General features: G+C 42.6%; 1 protein-coding gene across 1 annotated transcript in view; it reads left to right on the forward strand.

Moving 5' to 3' along the window:
• Dapp1 (dual adaptor of phosphotyrosine and 3-phosphoinositides 1) overlaps positions 1-10,077 on the forward strand; it is a 36,719-nt gene extending 26,642 nt beyond the window's left edge. Inside the window, exons 5-9 of the mRNA XM_028760344.1 lie at positions 170-217; positions 1,787-1,849; positions 2,946-3,031; positions 5,093-5,180; positions 7,636-10,077. Coding sequence (XP_028616177.1) covers positions 170-217; positions 1,787-1,849; positions 2,946-3,031; positions 5,093-5,180; positions 7,636-7,704 — 354 coding nt within the window. The 3' untranslated portion in view covers positions 7,705-10,077. The remainder of the gene's footprint in view (positions 1-169; positions 218-1,786; positions 1,850-2,945; positions 3,032-5,092; positions 5,181-7,635) is intronic.
• The last annotated feature ends 413 nt before the right edge of the window (positions 10,078-10,490 follow it).

The following is a 10,490-nucleotide window of genomic DNA, read 5'->3' on the forward strand; positions in this document are numbered from 1 at the left end:
AGATAAAGAGATTATAGAATGGGACAGAAGGGCGAGCCTGCAGCCTGGTGTAAAGTGCTTGCCTGGAGTAAGGGTTCCCCCCTCTAACACTGCAAGATAAAACGAGACAGGAGCGCAAGGCCAAACATGTGACAATTCCGGGCTTCACTCCAGGCTTTTTCTTTTGCAGCTGGGCACCAAAGAAGGCTATCTCACCAAGCAGGGAGGTCTGGTAAAGGTAAGGGAGTGTTGTTTGTAATCTTGACAGATTTTTTTTTTAAATGGAAAATTATAAACATTTTGAGCCACTTATTTTACCTGAGAAATGACTTGACTGACTGTTCTCTGATGAAGCCCCGTGTAAGTAACCTACAGTTCCTACTAAAAAGGAAGCGCTGTGCTGCATGTTCCATGGAAGGGTCGAGAACAAAGGGGTCGATTAGCTCTCAAGCATTTCTGGTTTTTTGGTTGGTTGGTTAGTTGTTTTTTTTTTTTTTTTTTTTTAGATTTATTTATTTTATGTATATGAGTACAACACTGTCGCTCTCTTCAGACACACCAGAAGAGGGCGTCAGATCCCATTACAGATGATTATGACCCACCCTGTGGTTGCTGAGAATTGAACTCAGGACCTCTGGAAGAGCAGTCAGCGCTCCTAATCGCTGAGCCACCTCTCCAACCCTCTGTTGATTTTTTTTTTTAACAAAAATGTTAAACTTTTATAAAATGTTTACTGAAAGGTAAATCAAACACATCACTGGTGCTTAAAAAAAATTACATTATAAAATACCAAAGTAAACACAGTGTACAAATCCAGGGCACCTGACTGCTCCCTGCCTGCAATTGTCCCTTTAAAGTTCTCTTTAATTTTCATGTGCCATAACCACAGTCGTACAATGTGTCAGCTTTTGTCTATTTTAGGAGTCAGAGTCCTACCCTCTCTCCTGTGAACCAGGCTGTTTGAGTCTAACCTAGTCATGCAGTTATCCATGTCCTTACTAGACTGGATGCTCACTGAAGATGGGAGACATTCATTTTTGTAGCTTATTTATTGATTCATTTGTTTCCGTATTCAGATAGGTTCTCACTCACAGCCCAGGCTGACCTCAAGTGTACAATGTTACTTCTCAACATCCGCAGTGTTAGGATTCCAGGCGTGAACAACTATGCCTGATGAATATTTATTCTGGAATCTTCTATTGTCTCTTTTAACTGGGTATATTGCCAGCTGAGACAGATCAGGGCATTGTTAAGACGTAGTAAGGCAACAGACAGCAGCAATGGTTTCTGCTGTGAGTCCAGGTAAGACTCAGAGTGTCACGTGATCAAAGGATCCTAAATTTCAACTGTACAAGTTTTGGAATAATAATAATGAATAATAATAGATGATGTTACTTTATATGCATTGAATAAATATACATTATATATAAATGAAGTTTCAAGAGTATATATGAAATATATGTAAATTTCTAGTGTGACGATATAGCTCATAGCGGTTCTCAAAGCTGATACCAATTTTTATTATAGTGTTAATGAAGTAGAAACTTAAATGGCTTGTTATAAATCACCTTGAATATTTACAACAGCTGCATCTATTCATGTAAACAAACTAGTGGTATCTCTACTGTGATCTTAGAACACAGACTCATCTATTTTTTATAGCTACTTTGAAACTTTTCTCAAAAGTAATAGCCAAAAAATATTTTAGGCTTATTTTATCTAATCTTTTATATACTTCTAAAATGAAAATAAACTATCAAATTTAGATATTACTTTCTTATATTAAACTTTAATTTTCCCCCCTCAGACCTGGAAAACAAGATGGTTCACTTTGCAAAGGAACGAACTGAAATATTTCAAAGACCAGATGGTGAGAAAGACATCAGCACCCTTCCCACCCTCCACTCCTCCCTCTACCCACTCTCCCACCCCCACCCTCACCCCCACTCCACCACTGCTTAGATGTCAGCTCTGGTGAGGTTCTGGACATCTCTGAAACAAGAGTCTAAAGACCAGAGCTCTTTCAAACTTGTAGTTAGTTATGAGGGGGGGGCCAGGGCACACTGGCCACAGAGTTTGGAGATCAGAGGACAACCGATGGGTTGCATCTCTCCTTTCAATAAGTAGTTAATGGGAATCGAACTCTGGTCATCAGATTCGATTTGACCGCAAGCATCTTTATCACTGAGCCATGTTATCAGCCCACGATCCAGCTCTTGATTCCTAATTGAGTATGACTCCGCTAAACTGAACTTTCTCTCCAGAAGCTACCGACTGATCAGTGCAGCAGCGGCTCTCCTCAGTATATGGCTCCCTCTTCTTGGGACAATGGAATTCTTCCCTTGCCATTCTTGTCTAGGAAACAATTTCCCCTTTTATTAAAAGCATATCCATTGCCCGGGTCTATTTTATCATGCCAACTTAAAATGATTTTCTTTTTTTATATACAAGATTTCTGCAATAGTAGAAGTTCCTAAAAGATGGGGAAAAAATATGACTCTTTTTCCTGTGTTAAAAATCTGTATCTGTCTCATGTAAATTGACAAAACCAGCATCTTTTAAAAAAATATTAAAAAAAAATAATGTGCATGAATATGTGTCAGTGTGTGTGTATGTACACATGAGTATTGGTACTAGGCCAGAGGCATTGAACATTTTGGTGCTAAAATTACAGGCAGTTTTGAATTGCCTGTTGTGGGTGCCGGGAATCGAACACAGATCCTCTGCAAGAGGAGGTCACCCTCTTAACCACTGAACCGTCTGTGTAGCCCAGCAATGTCTTTCCAGTGCTTAATCTGTGAAAGGCTAGTTCCCAAACCCCAGTGTGCGTCTTCCCAGTGTCAGGCTTTGCCATCATCCATTATCTTAATAAAACTGACAGTTGCTTGCAGCAGAAACCTTGTTAAGGGAGGAATGACAGACACGCACATGTGTTTGTTTATGTGACGTAGTTTTGCTTTTTTCAGTCACCAGAACCAATTCGGATCCTAGACCTAACGGAGTGCTCAGCTGTTCAATTTGATTACTCACAGGAACGAGTAAACTGTTTCTGGTAAGATATTTTCATAAAGAAAATGTTTCTAAAAAGTCTTCTAAGCCAAGGAATAAAAAGCTATCTATCCTAACCTGTATACTTCTTGATTGGAGGGACATGGACTTAACCTCTCACGAGGGCATTGCGTGCTAGGAGTGCCTCCAACTGCAGAGGCCTCAATGCTTCATCTAAAGTAGCTTCAACAAAGAGGAAGGCTGGCTAGGTCCAGGCTGTGCACTGCGCAACCAGGACACACTCAGCTGTTTATTCATGTCTTAAGAAACTTTACTACCTTACGATTTTCCTCTCAATTTTAATTACCTTTTCACTGACTCTGGTGATAGATGGTCTGTATTGTTAGGGCCCCATGTGACCCTTGCAACAGAGGAAGTGTTTTGCTGTGCTATGATCAGTATATCTATCAGGATATCAGTATATACATTTCTGGGATGATGTCTTGATAAAAACAGGTGTATCTTTTTTTCCCACCAACTTTGGTTTGAAAGTTTGTCAATCATATCCAGGCTGAAAGATGAAAGCTACTCTCCCTCTAACTCCGAATGCTCAGACCATGCCAGATTTTCTTTATGACTGCTTTTGGTCATCACTTCTTTTCCTAAGCTGGCTGGAAGAAACCTGCAAGGTTACAGCATCTTGAGTGCAGACCTTCCGAGAATAAAGATATTCTATATAGAACTGTAATTTCATTGTTACACAGAGAAAGCGAGCAACTTACAGCATCAGCGAACAACAGACATCTTGTTAACACCTGTCTATGATCTAACCAAGGTCTGATTTTAATAAGTAGCAACTTGAGAGGCAGGTGGACTGTGACAAGGTCCCAGCGTGGGCGTGGTCTCTACCCTTCTTTTGACTCTTCCGAGCTGGCAGCTTCAGATCCAAATGGCTACTTTCACCCCTTTTGTTTTCGCAGACAGGAAGAAAGATGTATCAGTTCTCTCTGGTCCTTTGTATCAGGAAAGCCAGTGTTTCCCTGGAAACGTTGCCCTGTGAGGTTTCTGTTTGACTCACTAGCTGCAACATAAACAACCATAACATAGTCATGACTAGCTTTAACTAATTAAATTTATTGTCCGGGCTTCTGTTTGCAAGAAGAAAAGGGAGACTTGTGTGAAGTTATAGAGCAAATCATGTCTGCCGCAGGGAGTATCAATGACATCCAGGAACTAGTTTACACTCAGCACCATGCACAATGTGTATGATGTCTCCCTCCCCCCCCCCCTCCCTCCCTCCCTCCCTCCCTCCCTCCGTCCTTCCCCCATCTACTCAGCCACCCACCCACAGGCTTGAGAGCTACAAAATGTGCTGCTCCAGCATTAAGGTGAATTTCAGCTCCAGGAAGGAAGACCACGAGTTCAAGCTCACACCCTGCTATGTAGCAAGTTCAAGGCCAGCCTAGGATACATGGGGGGTGGGAGGGGGGACAGAAAGAAGATAGTGTTTGTGTCTTGATTGTAAGGATAGAAATAATGACCAGGATATATTACAGCCAACTTTATCACTCAAATGATTTTGACTAAAATCATTTAGTCAGAGGCAGCAAAATGAAAACTTACCATAATCATATACCTTCCCAATCTTTTGTGATGAAAAAAGATTCTTTTTTTTTTTTAATGGAAGAGACTAACTTAGTGGTAAGGAATGAGTCAAATAGAAAATGAGGTATTCTGTTGTCCCTCCTTAAAGCTCTTCAGTATGTCCTCTTCTCTGCCTGTCCTGTCCTTTGATCCACAGACAGGCTCTGGACCACTGGGGAGCTCAGCTGAGTAAACTTATGTTCCACAGAAGACAAGCACTGCAAAAGGCTGTGGGTGTGCCCCGGACATACACTTCTTCTTTGAAGTCTCCTGGGAGAATATAAATCTCGTGAACAGTAACACAAACTTAAAACCTCCCGGACATTTCTGCAGTTGCTGACAGAATGGCTCTGTCTACGCCAATTCTTCAAAGTTGTCATGCTAATTACGGGAGCCCTCAGCAATCCTTTTCTCCTGGGAGGTGCTTATATATACATCGAGCTCTGCTGACCACCTCACATTGTTTCTTTTGTTTCATCAGCTTAGTGTTTCCATTCAGAACATTTTATCTCTGCGCAAAGACGGGAGTTGAAGCTGATGAATGGATCAAAATACTTCGATGGAAGTTGGTGAGTTATAAAAGTCCCCAGATGTCCATTCTTGATAGCTAACACGTACGTCAAGCATACACCAGTTGTCAGACTCTAAAACCAAAGGGAAGGTAGGATCATGACAGTTTTGTAGAGTAATCTGTGCATCTTCAAGGGGTATCAAAAGGAAGGGGGTGGGTTGTAAGAAGGAAGGGTGGGGTTGTTGCGTCTCACCCTATCCTCAGCCACAGCTGTTGGCAGTACTGGTTATTATCATCTCCTCTGGAAGAGAATATTTGGACTGGAAGTTCTCAGAGAGGGATGCTAATGTATGCTTCAACTGGGAGAGCCTTTTAAATTGTCACGGAGGGAGCTTAGGGAGTAACTCAGTTCCCAGGATAAACTGCACTTTGTGTGGGTATTACCAAATTACCAAATTACCAAAGGTGTGCTATCTTCCTGCTCTTACATTTTCCCCCATACACATTCTAGAGAGCTGCTAGCTGAGGAAGAGCTTTCTAATATTTCCTGTAAGTGTAATAGATCAGTCTGGTGGTTGTTTCTCTCCCGAAATAATGAGACGAGCTACTTATGAAGTAAAGGAGGTTTCTAGTTTTTGAGAGCCAAGGGCAGAGCTCTCCCATGAGCTTCTGAGGCAGAGTTTTCGGTGGGACATAAAGACAGGGCTCATGGAGGATGAAAAGGAGCACATTTCCAGACAGAGATGAAGTGGGGGTATAGTCAAGCTCAGACTTCTAGAACTCCCTTCAGAACAGTTCTCACTTCCAAGGAAGTACACAGTGACCTCAGGACTTCCCAGTAAGTCCCGTCTTTTAAAGGCCCCATCACATCAGTGCCACCACCCTAGGGACCGTCACATCAGTGCCACCACCCTAGGGACCGTCACATCAGTGCCACCACCCTAGGGACCGTCACATCAGTGCCCCCACCCCTTACACAAAGGTCAAACCATAGCATGCTGTCTTGAAACCCGTGGTGTATTCAAAGGCAAGACATCTTTTTCGTAATGTCTCTGTGCATTTGTGTGCATGCGTGTGCATGTGCGTGTGCATGTGTGTGTTCATAGAATCTATAGGCATTGCCTGAAAATGGATATCCTTAAGGCCAGGCTTGTAGCTCAATGGAAGAAACACTCCTCTCCACCAAAATAGGGAGGCTGGTTCTGTTTGTTTGTTTGTTTGTTTGTTTTGTTTTGTCCTTTTTGTTGGAAATCCAAGTTAATACAATGCTCATTTTGAGACTGCTCTTGTGCTGAATCTCAGTGGGGAAATGCTTTGTCATGGCAAATCTGAGCTGAAATGACTCCTATAAAAGTAACGTTGATTCATCTAATGTAATTGTCGTCTTGCAGACTTACTGCCTCTGTCTGCTAACCTAGGCTTCTTGCTGGGTCTAGAATGTTTTCAACCCTCTAAGACTGCTGAATAAACTCACCCCTTTCTAGTTCTTTATGATCTCCGGATGGCTGATTCAACTCAGCTGTTCTGACTCAAACTCCTCTCCACGCTGACTGATTCAATCTGGCTTCTCTGGGCTTCTTAATTGCTCTGCCTGGCCTCAAACTAACTGTAGCAATCTGTTCTAATCTTCTGGCTCATTCTTATTCTCTGGCTCCTCCTTCTGTCTTCACCTGTGTCTAGCTTGTTCTTTCTCTACAACTTGTCTCTGTAAAACTCTCCCAGTAAAGCTGCCTCCTCTCTCTCACTCTGCATGGCTCTCTTAAGTAACTTCCCTTTCCTGTCTCTTCTCATGAGATTTGGGCATATCCTATTCTATCAAATCTTTCTCTGATTCATCACTTTGTCTGCCACTCAATTAGACATCACTTTCAAAGATGGCTGTTTCCTTCTACAAATTCACTTTATCTTCGTTGTGTGGGATTAAAGATGTGTACTAAGGGTATGTCTGTATTCCTGTCAGAGGGATTAAAGGTGTGTGCTGAGGGCTGAGCCACACTGCAACTAGAAACAAGTTTCCCCAGTAAATAACAGCCTCAGGGTCCACAGTGTGATCAGATATCCTGCAACAGGCTCCATTTCTGACTCCATATATTTTGTCATTATCCAAATGACACGTAATTATTGTACACAATTTAAATTAAAAAGCAGTTCAACGTACACGTTCTCCCTGGGCAAATGGATCTTTAACGACAAAACACAGTCCTTCTCTGGTGGTTTCACCTGCCCCTTCCACCTAACAGTGTATTACCAGCAACTTTCTAGTCCACAGCTGCTGCCCGAGTCCTCCTTTTGACTGGGTGGTGGTGTGTCATGCTTTCTCAGAAGTATTAGATAGATTCCCAAATTGTACCTGTTGTCATAGCCCCTCCACAGTGTCTTGAAGGAAAATTTTAAAAAAACAAACATTAAATCTTGGTAGAGGTGTGGCAAACTCCTCAGCATGTCTTACTTACAATCTCAGAGCCAGTATCGTAAAGTGATTCAATAACAGACGTATGTATGTTTTATTACAGTCAAAAATAAGAAAACAGCTGAATCAAGGAGAAGACACCGTCCGATCTCGGTCATTTGTCTTCAAATAGAACTTTCTTGCTCAGGGGCGAGGTTGAATGCTCCACGTGTCTGATCTGTGGTGGACTTCAGAGGAAAGCTCATTAAAGTATTTCCTCTAAAGACAAATCAAAAGTAGATTGTGGTCAGGAGCTGTATGCTGTTTGCTGATTCGTGGAAAACAGCTGGCAGGACCTGGCCATCTGCTCGAGAACACAGAAGCAGCACCCTGCTGATGGCAACTGCCTAACTTCCAGGTGGAGCCACTCTCAGACACAGCGCCAGGCAAGAGCTCATTGGCTGTCCCAGTGGCTTAGGCTTGTTGACTTTAGTTGCCTGGAGTCCCACCCCAAGTTGCTGTCAGCACAACTAAACTTCAGGACCTGCTACAAGCAGCAAGGAAACAGCAGTGCATCAGAGAGCACAGGTGGTGCTTTCAGGAAGTAGGTTAAGATAATAAACACCAAGGACATTCGCTTTTGTTTTGTTTATGTACAAAAACTTCAAATATGGCCGAAGAGATGACTCAGCCATTAAATTGCATCTGTTCTCCAGAGAACCTGAATTCAGTTTCCAGGACCCATATCCTCAGGCTCACAAACACCTGCCTGTAACTTGAGGAGCCAAAACACACACTCACACACAGACACAGACACACACACACACAGACACACACACACACTCACACTCACTCTCCGTTTAAAAGGCTTAGGAATCAGGCTGGAGAGATGGCTTGGTAAGCCATCTTAGCATTTCCCATGCCAAGCTTGACAACCTGAGTTGGGATCCCCAAAACTCACACAAAGATAGAAGGAGAGAAGCAACTTCATAAAGTTGTTCTCTGACCTCTACACCTATGTCCCAGCATGTATGGCCTCACATCACACGCACACGCACACGCACACAAATAATAATACAAATTCAGTGGATCCTTCACGTCTAACGATCAACTGAAAACTACATGTCTTGTGGGTGACTAGATAGGGAAAAGTGCGTGAATGTATAATAAAGGGTAGGAATATTTTAAACAGTAAGGAAATGCACACTGAGAAGTGTGGTAGTGAATGACCTTTAGTTTAATGGTTATTACAAATTATAAGCACTAACTAAAATTCTTTAGCTGCCATTTCTTCAAATTCATTTGGACTTCTCCTTTTCCGAGGATCAGCTGTATGAGATTAGCCCTATGAGGTATCCAAACATTCTTAAAGGACAACTTCTTTGTTTCTAAGGAAGGGAGTAAATCAAATCTTCGTGAAATCCATGATACAGAGCTGTTGTGAACTAGAAGACCAGGACTGAGCTGCAATGACACACTGGTGTTCAGAGGTCAGGAACAGATTTTTATTTACAGAACAGGTCCAATCATTATTGATGTGCTTTTTTTAAAAGAAGGGATACAAATAGGTGATGAGCCGGCAAGTGGCGCAGAGTTGATGGAACTCTGTTCCTGGAGTAGAAAGGGGCAATGGCTTTCACTTTCGTCAGTGTGACCAAGATGCTTGAGCCAACAATCTACAGGAACGAGTCACTTTACTCTGTGGTTTTTTGTTTTTTTTTGGTTTTTTTGTTTTGTTTTGTTTTTTCGAGACAGGGTTTCTTTGTATAGCCCTGGCAGTCCTGGAACTCACTCTGTAGACCAGGCTGGCCTCGAACTCAGAAATCCGTCTGTCTCTGCCTCCCAAGTGCTGGGATTAAAAGTGTGCGCCACCACCGCCCGGGCTACTCTGTGGTTTTAAGACATTTCTGCTTACTGGGTAGGGTGTGGTACAGCTGCTCACATCACAGCAGGCAGGAAGCAGAGCAAGGCAGTCACAGGAAAGGGAGAGGGAAAGACAGAGTCCCCAGGAAAGTATTTTGAGTGGCATGCTTCCATGTTCCACTACCTTCCAATAGTCTGTTCAGATTCTGATCCAGAAATGGATTAACTCATCCGCTAGGTCAGCATGTGCGTCTCTGAGTCTCTGGACTGCCTTCAGGTTCACATCCAGAAGGGTAATGTCTTCCTCTTGGTGTTTCTCAAGATGGTGTGGAGACTCATTCATAGAACTTTGTTAAATATCTTTCCCTGTTGTTTAAACGCCTAAGACTCAGAAATTAAATTTTTGTTTGTTTCAGAGAGTTTTTGTAGCTAGCATGCGGATCAATGGTGGAACATCTGGCCTCAGCGCCGGGGTGGGGGAGGGGATTTACTTGTTATGTTTGTATGGAATAAAGCAACGTCAAGATAAAAGGCACTGGGTCAAGTTTGCAAAATAAGGAGTGACAAAAGGCTCCTCCTTAAAATGTATGGTTTTTATTTTCTTAGAAACAATAATCTTTCAGTACTAAATATTCTATTTACCTTCTGTAAAATTTGTTTATTTATATCCTTTGGTTCTGTTCATTAAATGAAAAGTGCATGATTTTGTTGTACATGTCCAGTTTTTATTATAACATTTTTATTGTTTTTGAAGTAGAGTAAGGTAGGAAAAAACTATTATTAGATGTGAATATTGTTAGTATTATGTCTAAACTCCACCTCCACAGTTATCTGGCTACAGCCAGGTATGCTCCTCCCCACAGTTACCTGGCAACAGCCAGGTAGGCCTGCCCACTGTAAAAGGGGCTGCTTGCCCTCTCTTCTCTCTCTTGATCTCCTGATCTCTTGCCTCTAGCTTCTCTCTGTCCCCTTGCTCCTCTCCCCTTCCCTTCCCCCTCTCTCCACGTATGGCCGGCCTCTATTTCTCCCTCCCTCTCTCTCTCTCTCTCTCTCTCTCTCTCTCTCTCTCTCTCTCTCTCTCTCTCTCTCCCTCCTTCCTTCCCTCCCTCCCTCCCT

The sequence above is a fragment of the Grammomys surdaster genome, unplaced genomic scaffold (genome assembly GCF_004785775.1).
Source record: "Grammomys surdaster isolate TR1022 unplaced genomic scaffold, NIH_TR_1.0 126531, whole genome shotgun sequence".
Taxonomy (NCBI): domain Eukaryota; kingdom Metazoa; phylum Chordata; class Mammalia; order Rodentia; family Muridae; genus Grammomys; species Grammomys surdaster.